The 20,514-nt window shown below is 41.5% G+C and overlaps 1 protein-coding gene and 1 pseudogene across 17 annotated transcripts in view; both read left to right on the top strand.

Annotated features, from left to right (window-relative positions):
* Positions 1–20,514, top strand: part of CENPK (centromere protein K) — a 45,146-nt gene that overhangs the window by 2,778 nt on the left and 21,854 nt on the right. For 4 of the 17 annotated variants that reach the window (XM_008262269.5, XM_002714063.6, XM_089312826.1 and 1 more), the window contains exons 2-3: positions 6,648–6,788; positions 10,339–10,395. The exons of 1 other annotated variant lie outside the window; for it this stretch is intronic. In XM_008262269.5, the coding sequence (XP_008260491.1) occupies positions 6,672–6,788; positions 10,339–10,395 (174 nt within the window). In that variant the 5' untranslated portion in view covers positions 6,648–6,671. Of the gene's footprint in view, positions 1–2,146; positions 2,183–3,243; positions 3,380–4,517; positions 4,626–4,866; positions 5,071–6,647; positions 6,789–9,184; positions 10,396–12,100; positions 12,217–20,514 lie in introns of those variants that run through there. 12 more of the 17 variants (XM_008262270.5, XM_070056764.2, XM_089312825.1 and 9 more) reach the window with 8 other exon arrangements.
* Positions 17,731–19,127, top strand: LOC149122419 (ubiquitin-ribosomal protein eS31 fusion protein pseudogene; annotated as a pseudogene).

Here is a 20,514-nt window from a genome sequence, read left to right as displayed (position 1 = left end):
AACCCTATGGGGTGTGTGATACTTATTATCTTCATTGTACTGGTAAGGAAAACTGAGGAACAGAAGGTTTAAGTGATTTCCTTTTGATACTTGTAAGTATCAAAGCTGGAATTTCAACTAGATGGTCTGCTTATAGATTTCATACTTAGTTTAATAATTAGTTTTATTTTATATATAGCTAATGCTGTGGTAGACTTATGTAATCATATCCATCTGTAAGATCATTTCTAGGAGTAGAATTGCTGGGTCACAAGAAAAATTCATGTAAAATTTTGATGGATAGCTCCTGCTAATGTGCCTGGGAAAACAGCAGAAGATGGTCCAAGTGTTTGGGCCTTTGCACCCATGTAGGAAACCAGAAAGAAGCTCCTGGCTCTGACTTTGACCTGGCCTGGCCCTAGCCCTTGTGACCACTTGGGGAGTGAAGCAGCAGATGGAAATCTGCTCTCCCTCTCTTTTTATTTATTTATTTTTAAAAATTTATTTTTATTTATTTGAAAGTCAGAGTTACCAGAGAGAGGAGAGGCAGAGAAAGAGAGGTCTTCCATCTGCTGGTTCACTCCCCAATTGGCCACATGGCTGGAGCTGCGCCACTTCGAAGCCAGGAGCCAGAAACAACTTCTGGGTCTCCCACGTTGGTGCAGGGGCCCAAGGATTTGGGCCTTTTAATGTTTTCCCAGGCCGTAGCAGAGAGCTGGATCAGAAGAGGAGCAGCCGGGAGTAGAACCGGTGCCCATATGGGATGCTGGCACTTTAGGCCAGGGTGTTAACCCTCTGTGCCACAGTGCTGGCTCCTCTCCCTCCCTCTCTTTTTATAACTCCACCTTTCAAATAAATAAATAATGTTAAAAATTTTTTTGATTGCTATTTTTTAGTATCCTACACAATGGTTAATCCTGACTGTGTGCCCTTTGTGCTGTGTGCTCACCAATTTGTTTCTTATCAAATTTTGCATTATTGCTAATCTGAATTTAAAATGCTTATTTAATTAGCATTCTTATGAATTATATGTGAGGTTAAGAATGAATTTTCTGTATTTAAGAGGTATTTTTCTTTGATATCTCCAGTGTATTTGTGCATTTCCGTTGTTTACCCTTTATTTTAAAATAAAATGCCTACACAAAGAAACCCACATGAAATAAATGTAAAGCCTATGAATTACCATAAGGTGAACACCCTTACTTTTATGCAAGTCGATAAGTAAAACTTTGAAATCCCCTTGGAAGCCTCTCCATTTGGGCCATCCCAATCACGTTTTCCTTCCTTTCCTCCTTTCATTCTTCTAAAAGTAATTGGTGTCCTTACTTATGGTAGTCATTTTTTTAGAAATTGTTTTATCGTGTAATTGTTTTATCATTAGTTTGTAGGTACTCATTATACATTAAGGAAATTAGGTCTTTGGTTGTCATATTTATTACAAATATTTTTCCTAAGTTTGTTGGTTTTGAATTTTAACTTTGATGTTGGGATCTTTGTCCATGCAGAATTTTAAACATCTTTATATAAAGATTTCACTTAATTTGGCTTAGATATGCTTTTCCTAATGTAATATTTTAAAAACTTCTCCATCTTTTCTTCTTGTTCTTATTTACGATATTGGGTTTTTTATTTTTTGAAGGAGAGAGGAGGGGTTAAAGATTGACATGTGAATCTAGGCTTATTTCTCTCCTACCCCCTCCCTCAAATTCTATTTAGTTTGTCAAAAAGAATGAGGAGGCGGTCTGGCGCAGTGACTCACTAGGTTAATCTTCTGCCTGCGGCGCTGGCATCCCATATGGGTGCCGGATTCTAGTCCCAGTTGCTCCTCTTCCAGTCCAGCTCTCTGCTGTGGCCCAGGAAGGCAGTGGAGGATGGCCCAAGTGCTTGGGCCCTGCACCCCATGGGAGACCAGGAGAAGCACCTGGCTCCTGGCTTCGGATCGGCAAAGCACTGGCTGTGGTGGCCATTTGGGGGGTGAACCAATGGAAGGAAGACCTTTCTCTCTGTCTCTCTCTCTCTCTCTCTCACTGTCTAACTCTGTCAAATAAAAAAAAAAATGAGGAAGCTCTCTATGGGCTGGTATATACAAAGAGGAAGAAGCAGTGTAATATAAAATATTTGCCCATTTGTATTCTTCATTTGCATTTTCATCTCTGTTATGCCACAGGTCCATGTATATGCAAGTCTGGAATTTCAAGAAAGGGTTTGTGTTGTATTCCATTTTTTAAAAAATATTTATTTATTTATTCGAAAGTCAGAGTTATACAGAGAGAGAGAGACAGACAGACAGACAGACAGACATGGAGGTCTTCCATCTGATGGTTCATTCCTCAGTTCAGGCCAGGGCATTAACCCGCTGTGTCACAGTGCCAGGCCCATTTATTCCATTATTTGATTGTCTGTTCATATACCAGTTCCACACTATGATAATTAGTATGTTTATATGTAATAAGTTTAATATCTGATAGAGAAAATCCTCCCAACCTATTTTCATGAGGGTCTTGACTGTTTATGGCCCTTTACACTTCCATATACATTTTAGAATTCACTTGTCAAGTGCCACAGAAACAGAAAAAAACTTTGAGTATTTTGATTAAAATTTATCAGATAAATTTAGGGGGGATTAGCATCCTTGTAATATTGAGTCCTCTAGTTTGGGAATGTGATCTATCTTTCCATTTGTGTAGATCTTTATTGATATGTTCTTGATAAAGTAGTATAAAACTTATAAGTCTCTTGCGAATAAAAATATTTTGGGTGGAGTGTTTATTCTGGTTTTGCATTTGATGTTGTAGAGTAAATATCCTAATCATGCTTAACTGCTCTGTCTACCTCCTTAAAATTGTCCAGCTATGAATCCATGTCCCCATATATGCTCCTTGCAGCATTTATGTACAATCTCACAAAATTTTATCTTTCCCCACATTACTTGAAGATTTCTTGCTCCTGGTAGACTGTCGTCCTTTGTAGTATGCATCATAATGTTTAGTGATTTTAAGGTCCTAATAAGTAATCCTTCCAAAATTTATTTCTCTGTCTTGGCCTCCTGCCCTGTAGTGATTTTTATTTCCATCTTGTCTTAGCTACTCATTCATAGGGTTATTTTTTTCACATTGTCTGCAACTATGCTGTTACACTACAGAGAAAATCACACCAGTTTTACTTTAAATTTATGATTTTTAATTTCAGGTGGGCTTGTAATGTTACTTAGTAATCCTACACTATTCTCTCCCATTTCTATTTTGTTCTCTGTTCTTAAATCTCTAATAGTTTCTCCTAATTACCAATGATTGAGAAAGAAGAAGCAATTCACACAGAACTTCCACAAATTCTCACAAACATATCTAGTCATTTACCCGCATCTGCACTCTTAATAATCTGCTGACCCGTCCATTAAAATGTATGTACATTTGTCTTTTTTTTTTTTTTTTTTAATTTTTTTTGACAGGCAGAGTGGACAGTGAGAGAGAGAGACAGAGAGAGAAAGGTCTTCCTTTGCCGTTGGTTCACCCTCCAATGGCCGCCTCTGCAGCTGGCGCACCGCGCTGATCCGATGGCAGGAGCCAGGATCCAGGTGCTTTTCCTGGTCTCCCATGGGGTGCAGGGCCCAAGCACCTGGGCCATCCTCCACTGCACTCCCTGGCCATAGCAGAGAGCTGGCCTGGAAGAGGGGCAACCGGGACAGAATCCGGCGCCCCAACCGGGACTAGAACCCGGTGTGCCGGCGCCGCAAGGTGGAGGATTAGCCTATTGAGCCACGGCGCCAGCTTGTACATTTGTCTTAAGCCAGCCTCTCTACTTATCTATTAGATACCATTCTCCCCTTCTCCTGTATCAGGAATACTTTCTTTTTTTTCTTTTCTTTTCTTTTTTTTTTTTTTGATAGGCAGAGTTAGAGAGAGAGAGAGAGAGAGAAAGGTCTTCCTTTACCGTTGGTTCACCCTCCAATGGCTGGTGCGCTGCGGCCGGCGCACCGCGCTGATCCGAAGGCAGGAGTCAGGTGCTTCTCCTGGTCTCCCATGGGGTGCAGGGACCAAGGACTTGGCCATCCTCCACTGCACTCCCTGGCCACAGCAGAGAGCTGGCCTGGAAGAGGGGCAACCGGGACAGAATCCGGTGCCCCGACCGGGACTAGAACCCCGTGTGCTGGCGCTGCAGGCGGAGGATTAACCTATTGAGCTGCGGCGTCGGCCAGGAATACTTTCTTTTTTTACTGTAGTATATAAAGATGTATTTTCTCCCATCTTTAAGAAAATGCCCTCTTAGTCTTATATATCCTTTAGATAATCATCTTATTATTTTCTTTTCTTTTAGAGAAAAAATTTTTTAGAATATTTTAAATACAAGATATATCCAGTTCCTTGCCTCCCATTCTCCTTTGAATTCATGTAATGAGGTTTTCGCTGTTCTACCAAAACTACTCTTATAAAAAGTTAGCAGTAGTCTCAATTTTTATATATATTCTGGTGAAATGATTCCAACTCCAAAACTTGAGCATGAAAGAGTCATTTATTATGCTTATGAATTCTTTAAATTAGGAATCCAGACAAGACACACCACGGACAGCTTTTATCTGCTCTGAAATACCTGAGACTTTGCTAGAAGACTCAAAGTCCTGGGACTGAAACATCAGGACACTTGCTCAGGTGTGTGTGTGTCTGCTTTCTGCTGGGAGCCTCGATTCCTTTCCACATAAACTTCTTCATGTGGTCTCTGCATTTTGTGTTATTTGGGCTTTTAAATAGCTGGCGGAGTTGCAAAGATGTGATAGCCAGAGCCACGTGTTTGTAAGTTACATTGTGTTTTATGACTTAATCTAAAAAGTTGTGTAGTGGTGTCACTTCCATTGTATTCTATTTATAAAGGTAATCACAAGGTCACATTCAGATTCCAGGGCTCCCGGGCCACAGCAGAGAGCTGCACTGGAAGAGGAGCAACCGGGACTAGAGCCCTGCACCCATGTGGGATGCCAGTGCCGCAGGTGGAGGATTAACTGAGTGAGCCACAGCGCTGGCCCAGCTCTGTCTACATTCTTAAAAATAGGCAACTTTGAATCTCATGCCACCAGACTGTGGTGCACCATCTAGCAAGGTTGTTTCTCTTCCCATCATTCTTTGAAGATTTTTAGGTCCTGGATCACTACCCTTTTCAGTATACACTGCCATAATGCTTATTGGTTTTAATATCCTTATAAACATTCCTTCCAGAAAGTTAGGTACAGACTTTTTTTTTTTTTTTTTTTAGTAGTAATTGACTTCTCTCTTTCATTGACAGTCCAGTCCATTTACAGACTCTTAAAATTCTGTTGGATCTATCTTGAAAATAAGAGAATTGGGGCTGGCGCCTTGGTGCAGTAGGTTAATCCTCCGTCTGCAGCGCTGGCATCCCATGTGGGTGCCAGTTCCAGTCTCGGCTGCTCCTCTTCCAATCCAGCTCTCTGCTGTGGCCTGGGAAAGCAGTAGAAGATGGCCCAAGTGCTTGGGCCCCTGCACCCGCGTGGGAGACCAGGAGGAAGCATCTAGCTCCTGGCTTTGGCTTGTGGCCACTTGGGGATTGGACCAATGGAAGGATAGACCTTTCTTTCTGTCTCTCCCTCTCACTGTAACTCTACCTCTCAAATAAATAAATAGCATCTTTTTTTTAAAAAGAGAAATGGAAATGTTATTCTGCCTTTGTCATTTTACAGACAGTGAGAGAGAGAGAGACAGAGAGAAAGGTCTTTCCTCCATTGGTTCACTCCCCAAATGATCGCAACGGAGGGAGCTACACAGATCGGAAGCCAGGAGCCAGGTGCCTTTTCCTGGTTTCCCATTTGGGTTCAGGGGCCCAAGCACTTGGGCCATCCTCCACTGCACTCCTGGGCCACAGCAGAGAGCTGGACTGGAAGAGGAGCAACCAGGACTAGAACTGGCGCCCACATGGGATGCCAGCACTGCAGGCGGAAGATTAACCTAGTGTGCCACGGCGCCGGCCTCTCATTGGTTTTCTTGCTTCTATACTGATTAGCTGTAGCTCACCACAGTTGTACAACTGAATGTAATTCAAATGATTTCAGTCCTTAAAACTCTCTAATTCCTTGTTATTTCACCCTAAGTCCTTTAAAGAGCTCTCAAAACTCATATTATTTCTCCTTTATTGTCTCTCTGACCTCATGTTCAGCTGTCTCATTTATTTAATCTGTTCTGGTCACATAGGCTGTTTTGCTACTCAAAGATCATGACAACTAAGTCAAATTCCTTTTCCAATGCCTTTGCATTTTCAGAACCTCTGAATGGATTTCTTTCTTTCTATAATCCTATAGGTCACTCCTTTATGTCCTTCATATCTTTTTACTCATTTGTCTGCTTTTCAGTTACCTTTCATGACCACCTTAATTAATCTATATAATTAATTACATTATCTCTGCCCTAGTACTTCCTGCATGTCTTCCCTGCCTTGCTTTTCTCCATGGAATCTATAAATAGTTTGATATACTATAGTATGTATATGCATTTTATTTTTTGTTTATTATCCATTTTCCTTAACTATAGTAAGCTCCATGGTAGGGAGAGTTTTTGTTCACAGCTATATCCATAGCACCTAGATGTGTTATCTGTGTGACAGTTAGTAAGTGTTCAAAATATTTTATTGAATGAATAAATATTTTTTATTTTAATTTTTCTTATCAGAGAATTAAGAAAATCACAAAGCACATGTCAGTGAATCAGCAATCTCTCGATCCAGATAGTACAACAGATGTGGAAGTTGTTACAGATACTGAAGAAGAACTTATTAAAGAATGTGAAGAAATGTGGAAAGAAATGGAAGAAGTAAGTATCAAGATAAAATGTTATATCAGTTGATATAAGATTCAAATAAAATTCAATAATAGAAATAATAGTTGTGTTAGTTCTCATTTTTTATATATTAAATATTTACCCAGGCAGAAAAGGTCAAAGATAGCTTTCTAAAAGAAGTAATAACTGATTTCATTTCTATTAGAAAATAGGAATTAGCCTGTGGAAGTAGAAGTATACAAAGCAGAAAGAACAAGATTTATAAAGATTGGCAGAATCTAGAGAGCTCTAAGTAGAATATTATAGATATGTAAATTATGGGAAGAAGGATTTTGGGTGAGACTGGAGAGTTAGGGTCAAGAATATGAAGGATGGCCGGCGCCGTGGCTCAATAGGCTAATCCTCCACCTTGCGGCGCCGGCACACCGGGTTCTAGTCCCGGTCGGGGCGCCGGATTCTGTCCCGGTTGCCCCTCTTCCAGGCCAGCTCTCTGCTGTGGCCAGGGAGTGCAGTGGAGGATGGCCCAGGTGCTTGGGCCCTGCACCCCATGGGAGACCAGGAAAAGCACCTGGATCCTGGCTCCTGCCATCGGATCAGCGCGGTGCGCCGGCTGCAGCGGCGGCCATTGGAGGGTGAACCAACGGCAAAGGAAGACCTTTCTCTCTCTGTCTCTCTCTCACTGTCCACTCTGCCTGTCAAAAAACAAAAAAACAAAAAAAAAAAAAGTAAAAAAAAAAAAAAAAAAAGAATATGAAGGATGGCCTTCTTTTCTTGCCTGGCCTCCTGCCAGGAGGGGCTTCCTGTAGCCCTGTGCCTCCAGGACGTGTGCCCTCAGGCCATGTGCTCTAGGCTTCCTGGCCTAGATGCTCCTCCATGTGGCTGGTTCCTGGTGCTCAGTATGAACCTACATTTACCTAACTCTCAGCCTCTGCTTTGCTGCCAGTGGTAAGCAGTGAATAGCAGCTCGAGGTGCTTGCTGCACGTGGCTTTTGTCTGCTCCCTGCTTGGTATGGATGCTACCCTGGTTTCTAGACTTTCCTCCCTCTCCTACCAGAACTAAACTCTCACTTTCCTAGATACCTCTCGCACTAAATAAAAACCTAAAGCGTAAAAAAAAAAAAAAAAAAAAAAAAAAGAATATGAAGGATTTTTTTCAGTGTGTAATACAGAGAGCCATTAAAGGGTTATAAGTACAGAGGTGACATGATCATGTACACAATTTGTTGGCTTTGAAGAAAATGGAGTAGAGTGAAATTACAGGTAGAAAGAACATTTAAAAAGTTCTACCAGGGCCGGCGCCGCGGCTCAATAGGCTAATCCTCCACCTGCAGCGCTGGCACACCGGGTTCTAGTCCCGGTTGGGGCACTGGATTCTGTCCCGGTTGCCCCTCTTCCAGGCCAGCTCTCTGCTGTGGCCCTGGAAGGCAGTGGAGGATGGCCCAAGTGCTTGGGCCCTGCACCTGCATGGGAGACCGGGAGGAAGCACCTGGCTTCTGGCTACGGATCAGTGTGGTGCGCTGGCTGCAGCAGCCATTGGAGGGTGAACCAACGGTAAAGGAAGACCTTTCTCTCTGTCTCTCTCTCTCACTGTCCACTCTGCCTGTAAAAAAAAAAAAAGTTCTACCAGTAGTCCTGGTAAAAAGTAATGACGACCTAAATACTGTCATTGCAAATAGAGGTGATTCAAAAGAAGTTAAAGAGATAAGATCAAAAGGACTTATAAGTTAATTAATATGAAATGAGAGTGGATTATCATGGATAGTTTCAAGTTACTTGTTTGAACCGTTGGAGGGTTGTGAGGTATTCCCTAAAATAGTGAATGTATTATGTCGATAAAGATTTATTCTTAAAGTCATATAAGATGTGTTATTAGCATAGGGTAGTGTAGTCCTAGAATAGTGCAGATTAGTGGAGTTTTTTCTCTTTTCCTTTTTTTTTTAAAAAATCATTTTTGGAGCCTGCTTTAGTGTAGCAGGCTGAGCCTCTACCTGCGGTGTTGGCATCCCATGTGGGTGCCTGTTTGAGTCCCAGCTGCCATGCTATCCATCTAGTTCCCTGCTGTTGTACATGGGAGGGTGGCTCAACTACTTGGGCCTCTGTACCCACATGGGAGACCCAGATGAGGCTCCTGACTCCTGACTTTGGTCTGATGCAACCCTGGCCTTGCAGCCATTTGGATGATGAACCAGCAGATGGAAGATTTTCTCTCAGGCTCTCCCTCTTCTAGGAGCTCTGCCTTTCAAATAAATAAAATAAATGTTTTTAAAAAGTCATTTGTTACAGAAATCCTGGGTATTCTATATCTTTGTTTTTGATATAATGTATGTTAACTTTTTTTGCTTTGGGTGTTTTATCAGTATAGAAATTTGGGTTTAAAAATATTAAAGGGGCCAGCGCCGTGGCTCACTTGGTTAATCTTCCACCTGCAGTGCCGGCGTCCCATATGGGCACTGAGTTCTAGTCCTGGTTGCTCCTCTTCCAGTCCAGCTCTCTGCTGTGGCCCAGGAGGGCAGTGGAGGATGGCCCAAGTGCTTGGGCCCTTACACCTGCATGAGAGACCGGGAGGAAGCACCTGGCTCCTGGCTTCGGATCGGTGCAATGCACCCGCCGTGGCAGCCATTTGGGGGGTAAGCCAACGGAAGGAAGACCTTTCTCTCTGTCTCTCTCTCTCTCTCTCTCTCTCTCTCACTGTCTAACTCTGCCTGTCAAAAAAAAATTAAAAATTTTTTATTGAAAAATATTGCAACTAGACTAAAACAGATAAAATTCAAATTATCAATATTTTTACCTTTCAGAAATAATCATTATTAATATTTTTGGAATTTATTTTAATGGCACAGAAGCAGTGCCTCTTTGAGGCATTGTTCTCTTACGATCTTAATTATCTTATTCTTTTTTTTTAATATTTATTTGAGCGGTAATTACAGGCGGAGAGAAGAGAAACAGAGAGAAAGATCTTTCATCTGCTGGTTCACTCCCTAAATGGCCCCAACAACCAAAGTTGGGTCAATCTGAAGCCAGGAATTAGGAGCTTGTTCTCAGTTTCCCATGCAGGTGCAGGAGCCCAGGCACTTGGGCTGTATTGTACTGCTTTTCCAGGCCACAAGCAGAGAGCTGGATCAAAAGAGCAGTTGGGACATGAACCAGAGCCCATATGGGATGCCAGTGTTGCAGGCAAGGGCTTACCCTTGTACACCACAGTGGCAGTCCCTATCATTATTTTCTATTTTGCCATTTTTATATATTTCTTTCCCTTTCAATATCTTTGTCTTCCATTTTTTCTACTCTGTCTTCTAACTCACCATAGCTATTAGTTTTTGTTCTTTTTCCTTCATTTTGTCATCCCTTTTCTCTTCTGATATGTTCGCTTTGTAACCTGTTGGACTGTTTTCTGGTACTCGTGCTTACAAAGAATATAAACAAACTCTTTTCTTAAATGTTTGACTACTATTTTAGAGGAACATTACATTGGACTGCTACAAAGGTGAGGAAAGAAAATTGTCTCTGAGTTATATATGCAATGGGGAGGGGAAGGAAATTGTGAGTCATAACAATATTGTTTTTCTTTATTTTTTAAATCAAGTGTCAGAATAAATTATCGCTTATTGGAACTGAGACACTCACTGATTCAAATGCTCAGGTATGAATATTTTTTCTTGCTAAGTTAAGTAGAATTCATTGTTTTTAGAAAAGAACTGTTTCTGTCTATATTTATCCCAATATAAAAGCTTTGTTAATATTGAAATGCTTCATCATTTGGAAAATTCCCTGTTTCTGATTTAAGAGTTAGAAGAAATATTCTAAAAAGTTTTTAGAACAAGCTATCAGTAGAGAGCGTTTTCTTTATTATTTGTCTTTTAACATACATACATTTAACACTGATGTGAATTGCTTATTCTTTGCTATTATGTTGAAATTTAGAGCAAGATGACCCTACTTTATAGTAGATATAATAGCCGTCCATGCTTTACTATCTATAGAATCTATTTTTTAAATTTTCTTTTCATATCTATCTTTAGTATTTTTCCCAGAAACCTTTTATAAAAGGTATAAAAACTTCATGCTTTTCATAAATACAACTTTAGAAATATAGTGATTCTTCCTACCCTACCTGCAGTGCCACCCTTCTTCCTCTTCACTTTCCGTATTCTTATTTTTTACTAAGATTTATTTTCAAATAAGATTAGCTCTATACTAGAGTTCAACAAAGAGTATGAAAAACAAAGCTGTTCCTCAACAATCAAGACAAGTTCTGTTGTAACACATTGCATCTTGAAGTATCAATTTCATTTCTATAGATTACTTTTTAGGTACTTTATAAGTTACCACAGGTCAGAGAGAACGTATGGTATTTGTCCTTCTGGAACTGGCTTATTTCACTAAGTATAATGGTTTCCAGTTGCATCCGTTTTTTTGCAAACAACAGGACTTCATTTTTTGTTTTTACTGCTGTGTAGTATCCCATGGTATACATATCCCATAATTTTTTTTTTTTTTACAGGCAGAGTGGACAGTGAGAGAGAAAAATAGAGAGAAAGGTCTTTCTTTGCCGTTGGTTCACCCTCCAATGGCCGCTGTGGCTGGTGCGCTGCGGCCGGCGCACTGCGCTGATCCGAAGGCAGGAGCCAGGTGCTTCTCCTGGTCTCCCATGGGGTGCAGGGCCCTAGCACTTGGGCCATCCTCTACTGCACTCCCTGGCCACAGCAGAGAGCTGGCCTGGAAGAGGGGCAACCGGGACAGAATCCGGCGCCCCGATTGGGACTAGAACCCGGTGTGCCGGCGCTGCTAGGTGGAGGATTAGCCTATTGAGCCGTGGCGCCGGCCCCCATAATTTCTTTATCACGTCTAAGTAGATGGACATTTGGGTTGATTCCTTATCTTAGCAATTATGAATTGAGCTGCAAGAAACATGGGGTATAGGTAACTTTCATACACTGATTTCATTTGCTTTGTGTAAATTCCCAGGTGTGGGATGGCTCAATCATATGATAGGTCTGTGTTCAGATTGCTGAAGTATCTCCATGCAGTCTTCCACAATGGCTGTACCAGTTTACATTCCCACCAACAGTGTATTAGGGTACCTTTTTACCCACATTCTTGCCAGCATTTGTTCTTTGTTGATTTTGGTATGAAAGCCATTGTACTGGGGATGAGGTGAAATCTCATTATGGTTTTGATTTACATTTCCCTGATGGCTAGAGATCCTGAGCATTTTTTCATGTGCTGTTGGCCACTTGGATTTCCTCTTTTAAAAAATGTCTGTTTATGTCCTTTGTTCATTCCTAACTGGGTTGTTTGTTTTGTTGTTGACTTTCTTGAACTCTTTTTTTTTTTTGTTTTGACAGGCAGAGTGGACAGTGAGAGAGAGAGAGACAGAGAGAAAGGTCTTCCTTTGCTGTTGGTTCACCCTCCAATGGCTACCGCGGCCGGCGCATCGCGCTGATCCGAAGCCAGGAACCAGGTGCTTCTCCTGGTCTCCCATGTGGGTGCAGGGCCCAAGGACTTGGCCCATCCTCCGTTGTACTCCCAGGCCATAGCAGAGAGCTGGCCTGGAAGTGGGGTAACCGGGACAGAATCTGGCGCCCTGATCGGGACTAGAATCCTCCGGTGTGCTGGCGCTGCAGGTGGAGGATTAGCCTATTGAGCTGCGGTGCCGGGCTCTTGAGCTTTTTATATAGTCTGATTATTAATTCTTTATCAGTTGTGCAGTTTGCAAATAATTTCTTCTATTATGCCAGTTGCCTCTTCACTTTATTGAATATTTCTTTTATAGTTCAGAAGCTTTCCAATTTGATATAATCCAACTTGTCAATTTTGGCTTAGATTGCCTGTGCCATTGGGGTCTTTTCCAAGAACTCTGCCTATGCCAATGTCTTGCAGGATTCCCCCAATGTTCTCTAATAATTTAATGGTATTGGGTCATAGATTTAGGTCTCTGATCGATTTTGAGTGGATTTTTGTGTAAGGTGAAAGGTAGGGGTCTTGCTTCATACTTATGCATGTGAAAATCCTGTTTTCCTAGGACCATTTATTGAGATACTACTCCAGGCATTGATTTTAGCTCCTTTGTCAAAGATAATTTGGTTGTAGATGCGTGGGTTGATTTCCGGCATTTCTATTCAGTTTTATTGTTCTATCAGTCTGTTTTTGTACTAGTACCAGGCTATTTTGATTATAACTATCCTGTAGTATGTCTTGAAATCTGGTTTTTTTTTTGTTGTATGTGTCCAGGAATCTATCCATTTCTTCTGGGTTTCCTGATTTGTTGGCATATATCTCTTTGTGGTAATTTCTGATGATTCTTTTTATTTCTGTGGTATCTGTTGTTAATTTCCTTTTTCATGTCTGATTTTATTGATTTTGGTTTGCTACTTCATTTTTTTGATAAGTTGGACCAATGGTGTGTTAATTTTGTTTATTTTTTCAAAAACCCAGCCTTTTTGCTGATCTTTTGTAGTTTTTGTTTCAATTTTGCTGATTTCTTCTCTAATTATTTCTTTTCTCTACTAGTTTTGGATTTGGTTTGCTTTTGTTTTTCTAGGTCCTTTAGATGCATTGATCATTCATTTATTTGATGCCTTTCTAATTTGTTCATGTAGGCACCAGTTGCTATAAACTTTCCTGTTAACACTGCTTTTGCTGTATCCCATAAATTTTGATATGTTGTATTGCCAGCTTCATTCGTTTCCAGAAATTTTTTTATATCTCTTTTGATTTCTTCAATGACTCACTGTTCATTTAGGAGCATGTTGGTTAGTCTCTATGTGTTTACATATGTTCTATATTGAGTTGTTGCTTTCTAGCTTCATTTCATTGTGGTCATGGAAGATGCATGGTATGATTTTGATTTTTTTTTTTTTTTTTTTTGACAGGCAGAGTGGACAGTGAGAGAAAGAGACAGAGAGAAAGGTCTTCCTTTGCCGTTGGTTCACCCTCCAATGGCCGCTGCGGCCAGCGCGCTGCGCCTGGCGCACCGCGCTGATCTGATGGCAGGAGCCAGGAGCCAGGTGCTTTTCCTGGTCTCCCATGGGGTGCAGGGCCCAAGCACCTGGGCCATCCTCCACTGCACTCCCTGGCCACAGCAGAGAGCTGGCCTGGAAGAGGGGCAACCGGGACAGAATCCGGCGCCCCGACCGGGACTAGAACCCGGTGTGCCGGCGCCGCTAGGCGGAGGATTAGCCTAGTGAGCCGCGGCGCCGGCCCTGATTTTGATTTGATTGAATTTGCTGAGACTTGCTTTAAGGACTAGCATGTAGGCCGGCGCCGCAGCTCAGTAGGCTAATCCTCCGCCTTGAGGCGCTGGCACACCGGGTTCTATCCTGGTTGGGGCACTGGATTCTTTCCTGGTTGCCCCTCTTCCAGGCCAGCTCTCTGCTGTGGCCAGGGAGTGCAGTGGAGGATGGCCCAGGTGCTTGGGCCCTGCACCCCATGGGAGACCAGGAGAAGCACCTGGCTCCTGGCTTCAGATCAGCGTGGTGCGCCGGCCGCAGCGCGCCGGCCATGGCGGCCATTGGAGGGTGAACCAACGGCAAAGGAAGACCTTTCTCTCTGTCTCTCTCTCTCACTGTCCATTCTGCCTGTAAAAAAAAAAAAAAAAAGGACTAGCATGTAGTCCATGCTAGAGAAAGCTCCATGCACTGGTGAGAAGACTTTGTATTCTGCAACTGTAGGATGAAAAATTCTGTAGCTATACATTAAATCCATTTAGTCTATAGTGTTGATTAATTCTGTTGTTTCTTTTTCTGGTTTTCTGTCTGGTTGATTGTTCTTTGCTGAAAATGGAGTATTGAAGTCCCCTATTACTATTGTATTGGAGTCTATGACTCCTTTTAGATCCATTAAAATTTCTTTTTTTTTAAAGATTTATTTATTTATTTGAAAGGCAGAGTTACAAAGAGAAAGAAGGAGAGGCAGGGAGAGAGAGAGAGAGGTCTTCCATCCACTGGTTCACTCCTGAGTTGGCTGCAACAGCTGGAGCTACGCCGATCCAAAGCCAGGAGCCAAGTGCTTCTTCCAGGTCTCCCATGTGGGTGCAGGGACCCAAGGACTTGGCCCATTTTCTGCTGCTTTCCCAGGCCATAGCAGAGAGCTAAAATGGAAGAGGAGCAGCAGGGACTCGAATTGGTGCCCATATGGGATGCTGGCACACCAGATGGTGGCTTTACTTGCTAGGCCATAGCACCAACCCCTAACATTTCTTTTAATAACGTGTGTCCTTTTGTATGTGCATATACATTTACAAAAGTCATATCTTTTGAACTGATCCCTTAATCATTTCATAGTGTCTTTCTTTGTCTCTTTTAATAGTTTTTGTATTAAAGTCTAGTTTGTCTGATATCAAGATGGCTGTGCTTGCTTCAGCAGCACGTATACTGATATTAAGATGGCTACACCAGCTCTTTTTTGCTTTCTGTTACTATGAACATCTTTTTCTACCCTTTCACTTTCATTCTGTGTGTTTCTTTGGTGAGATGTGTTTTTGTAGGCAGCAAATAGATGGGTTTTGTTTTTGAATCCATTGAGCCAATGTGTCTTTTAACTGGAGAGTTTAGGCCATTTACATTCAAGGTGACTAATGATAAGTCATGAATTGGCCCTGCTATTTTTCTATTTCCATAAATATTCCCATATTTCCTCTGTGCTTTTACTGGGAGAAATTTTTGCCTCCTCCTCCTTTCATAGTGATGACTATGTTTCTGTGTTTCTGTATGTAGCACATCCTTAAGCATCTTTTGTAAGGCTGATGAGTGATGACAAATTCTTTAAATTTCTGTTTATTATGGTAGGTCTTTATTTCACCTTCATTCATAAATGAGAGATTTGCAGCGTAGAGTATTCTGGGTTGACAATTTTCTTTCTTAAGATTTGGAATATGTCTCTCCATTCTCTCCTAGCCTGTAGGGTTTCTGATCAGAAGTCTGCTGTTAGTCTAATTGGTGATCTTCTGAAAGTAATTTGGTGTTTCTCTCATGCACATTTTTGAATCTTTTCTTTATGTTTTACTGTAGAGAGTTTTACTATAGCGTGTCGTGCTAAAGATCTTTTCTGGTCATTTCTATTAGGAGTTAGGTGTGCTTCCTGTACTTGTATGTCCCTTTCCTTCTCCAAATTAGCAAAGTTTTCTGTAATAATTTTGCTAAAAAGGCTTTCCAATCCATTCTCTCTTTCAGCATCTTCAGGAACTGGCTCCTGGCTTTGTTTTGGCCAGCCTGGCATTGTGGCCATTTGGGGAGAGAACCAGCAGATGGAAGATCTCTCTCTTTGTATTCCCTTCCCTCTCCTCACCTCACTCCCTGCCCCGTAATTCTGCCTTTCAAATAAATAAGTCTTTTTTTTTTTTTTTTAAAGAAAGCAAGCACAATGCCTACTTCACAGGTGTTTTTTTTTTTTTTTTTTTTTTTTTTTTTTTTTTTTGACAGGCAGAGTGGACAGTGAGAGAAAGAGACAGAGAGAAAGGTCTTCCCCTTTCCATTGGTTCACCCTCCAATGGCCGCCATGGCTGGCGCGCTGCGGCCAGCGCACCACGCTGATCTGAAGCCAGGAGCCAGGTACTTCTCCTGGTCTCCCATGGGGTGCAGGGCCCTAGCACTTGGGCCATTCTCCACTGCCTTCCCGGGCCACAACAGAGAGCTGGCCTGGAAGAGGGGCAACCGGGAAAGAATCCGGCACCCTGACCGGGACTAGAACCCGGTGTGCCGGCACCGCTAGGTGGAGGATTAGCCTATTGAGCCGCGGCGCCGGCCTTTTTTTTTTTTTTTTTTTTTTTTTAAATAGTTCTGTTATCCAAGTTTGGTGTCAAGAATCGTTCCTTTAATTGATTATTATGATATGGAAAAATTGATAAATATAAGCATACTCAATAAGAAATAAGAGATAAGTGAGGGGAAAATAGATTTGTCACTTTTGGAAGTACTTATATAGATTCTTACTCTAAAAATTGGTGATGAAGAATTAAATCATCTTCAATGCCTGTAAAAATACTTAGAATCTGTAAATAAATATACAGATGTGTTACTTAGAGTAAAACTGAATATTGTATTTGGAAAAGCATTATGAAAGTATCCTAAGTAAAATATGATCTAGTTTCCTTGGGAAATGTGGTTTCTGTATGGTAGAAACTGTGAAAATCACTAGGGCTTGTACTACAAGCTTCCTGAATGGTTTTCATGTAGTAAGCCAATCACAGGCTTTGAGGGGAGTACTTACGTAGTTGTAAATGTGCAGTGTCCTGAAATGGTCAATAATAACAGTATGCAAAGCAGCCATAGTATGTGGCTTTTCCTATTTTGTTGAGGATCCCAAGATCTCTCAGATTTGATCATTCTTTAGGAGGAATCACTGGACTCTGTATATAGTGTTCTCATGGCTAAGATTTATTCAGTAAAATGATGCAGAGTAAAATCAGCAAAGAGGAGAAATGGGATAAATTTTGGAGGAAACCAAGCACTTGCAGAAATTCTCTCCCAGTAGAGTCATACAAAGCCTACTTAATTCTTCCAATAGCAAGTTTCTGAAACTTGAGATATCTTCTACCATTGCCTCTGTTAGATACTCAGTCCCTAATGTTTTTAGTGGAAACAGGTCACATAAGCACTCTCTGCCTGGCAAGTATGGAAGTACCAGACTACCAGAAGGAAAGCAGAGCTCAGCATAAACTCTTTGCACAAATAATTTTTGCATGTTTAGTTGTTCTTAACAGTTTTTGGTGGGAACTGTCTTGAAATCCAAGTTGCCACATACCAGGCTTTTGCCTGCCTTGCCAAGTAGGCCTTTCCCAGGGTAGCAGTTAGGGTGGGCGTTGTGGCTCAGGAGGTTATTCTACTGCTTGGTGTACTGCATCCCATATCTGAGTGTCTGGATTCAAGTTTCATCTCTTTCCAATCCATCATTCATTCTTTTTTTTTTTTTTTAAAGATTATTTATTTATTTGAAAGTCAGAGTTACATAGAGAAGGAGAGGCAGAGAGAGAGAGAGAGAGGTCTTCCATCTGCTGGTTCACTCCCCAGCTGACCTCAACGGCTGGAGCTGTGCCAATCCGAAGCCAGGAGCCAGGAGCTTCTTCCGGATCTCACATGTGGATGCAGGGGCCCAGGGACACAGACCATCTTTTACTGCTTTCCCAGGCCATAGCTGAGAGCTGGATTGGAAGTGGAGCAGCTGGTACTCAAACCTGCGACCTTATGGGATGCTGGCACTGCAGGTGGCAGCTTTACCTGCTATGCCACAGCGCCGGCCCTCCAATCAATCTTTCTACTAATGTGTACCCTGAGAGGAAGCATATGATGGCTCAAGTTCTTGGATTCTGTCACTCATTAGAGAGACCCCAGTTGAGTCCCAGGCTGTTGTGGTGGCCATTTGGGAAGTGAACCAGAAGATAGAATTCTCTGTCTCTCTGTCTCTCTCTCACACTGTCACTCTCAATCTGTTGCTCTTCTTTTCAAGTAAAATGCAATAAATAAATACAAGAACTATATCTTTAAAAAAATCATAGCAGCCTTAGGCCTGCTTTGTTCACTCTTTTCTGCATGCCTATTAACTTTAAAACCTTCATATTTCAACTTGAAACATTTTCTAAAGCAAGAAGTTAGATATTTTAACTGAGAAAATGGTAAATTTATCAAATGTTTATATTTAAATGAAATAATACTGTTATTTTATATTTTGGAAGGAGCATTGATTTTATACCATGATAAATAATTTGAATATTTTGCCTTGTCAGGCTTTGGCTGAGAGTTGTGCTTCATTGTTATAGTATGAGGTTGTACTAGTTTTTTATAGGTTAGAAATGAGTGTCAGTAGTTCCATGTTTTGACCTAATATGAATAGAAATTATATGAATGTCTTTATAAATAGTAATTTTACCTATTTTAAATGCTACTTTTAAAATTTGTTATTCCTTCTTAGTAATAATAAAACATTTATAGCCCTCTCTGATCGGCATGTACAGTGGTACTGCCACCAAGAAGCAGACTTTCATAAAAACCATTATGGGAAAGATCATCATTCTTGAGTTTGAAACTTTGGATGCAAAAGAAAATGCAAAAGCCAAGATCCAGGATAAGGAAGGAATTCTTCCTGATCACCAAAATATGTTATCTGACTATAATGTTTAAGCAGAGACTACTCTTCATGCGTTGAAACTTCTTGGTGGTGCTACAAAATCTTACACCACTCCCAAGAATAGCAAGTGTTAGATAAAGAAGGTTAAGCTGACTGTTTCGAAGTACTATAAGGTGGATTAGAATGGCATAATTACTTGCCTTTGTCAGGAGGGCCCTTATGATAGATATGATGCTGGAGTTTTATTGCTAGCTACATTATTGTGGCAAATGTTGACTGACCTATTGCTTTAGTAAAGCAGAACACAAATAAATGTGTATAAGGAGTTGTTAAAAGATATGAACTAACAGCAACAAAAAACTTATAACTCACTTTATAGTTTACAAAAACTTTTCACGTTCTTATTTAATTAAAAAATTCTCTTGGTAAAAATTTTGAGTAATTGGAAATACATTTTTATATAATTTATGTAGTTTTCAAAGGGACAATTGGATTTTTTTTTTCTTATTTCAGTAGGTAATGTAGAATATAAAACAGTGCCTTTGAGCTACTGTGGTGCTCTTGTAGAGTAAATATAAGAATACTTGCTCCATGCATAGTTTTTTGTTGTTGTTGTTGTTTAAGATTTATTTATTGGCGGGGCCGGCGCCGTGGCACACTAGATTAATCCTCCACCTGCAGTGCTGACATCCCGCGCTGGTTCTAGTCCTGGTTGTTCCTCTTCCAGTCCAGCTCTCTGCTGTGGCCTGGGAAAGCAGTGGAGGATGGCCCAAGTGGTTGGGCCCCTGCACCTGTGTGGGAGGACAGAAAGAAGCACCTGGCACCTGGCTCCTGGCTTCGGATCGGCGTAGCTCTGGCTGTTTTGACCATTTGGGGAGTGAACCAATGGAAGAAAGACCTTTCTCTCTCTTTCACTGTCTGTAACTCTCTCTCTCAAATAAATAAATAAATAAAATCTTTTTTAAAAAAAGAGAGATTTATTTATTGGGGCCAGCACTATAGCATAGGGGGTCTAGCCACTGCCTGCAATGCTGGCATTGCATATCAGTGCTGGTTCAAGTCCAGGCTGCTCTACTTCTGATCCAGCTCCCTGCAAATGCTCCTGGGAAAGCAGCCTAAGTCCTTAGCCCCCTGTACCTATGTGGGAGATCTGCAAGAAGCTCCTGGCTCCTGGCTTTGGATGGGTCCAGCTCCGGCTGTTGAGGCCATTTGAGGAGCGAATCAGTTGATGGAGGATCTCTCTCTCTCTCTGTCTCTGTCTCTCTCTCCCTCTCTAACTCCTTTCAACTAAATCTTTAAAAAATGTTTTAAATAAAAAAAGATTTATTTATTTTATTGGAATAGCAGAGTTAGAGAGAGAAACAGAGATCTTCCATCTGTTGGTTCATTCCCCAAATGGCTGGGACTAGGCCAGTCTGAAGCTAGGAGTTTAGAACCCTATCTGGGTCTTCTGGATTAGAGGTAGAGCAGCCAGGACTTGAACCAACCTGCACCCTTATGGATTGCTGGTGTCACAGACTGTGGCCTAACCCAATGCGCCACAACACTGGTATCCCAGGCATACTTTTTTTTTTTCTTTTCTTTTTTTTTTTGACAGGCAGAGTGGACAGTGAGAGAGAGAGAGACAGAGAGAAAGGTCTTCCTTTGCCGTTGGTTCACCCTCCAATGGCCGCCGCGGCCGGTGCGCTGTGGCCGGCAC

Source organism: Oryctolagus cuniculus, chromosome 14 (assembly GCF_051225735.1).
Source record: "Oryctolagus cuniculus isolate XC-2025 breed Fujian yellow rabbit chromosome 14, ASM5122573v1, whole genome shotgun sequence".
Lineage (NCBI taxonomy): Eukaryota > Metazoa > Chordata > Mammalia > Lagomorpha > Leporidae > Oryctolagus > Oryctolagus cuniculus.
This window is presented reverse-complemented; position numbering and strand designations above follow the sequence as displayed.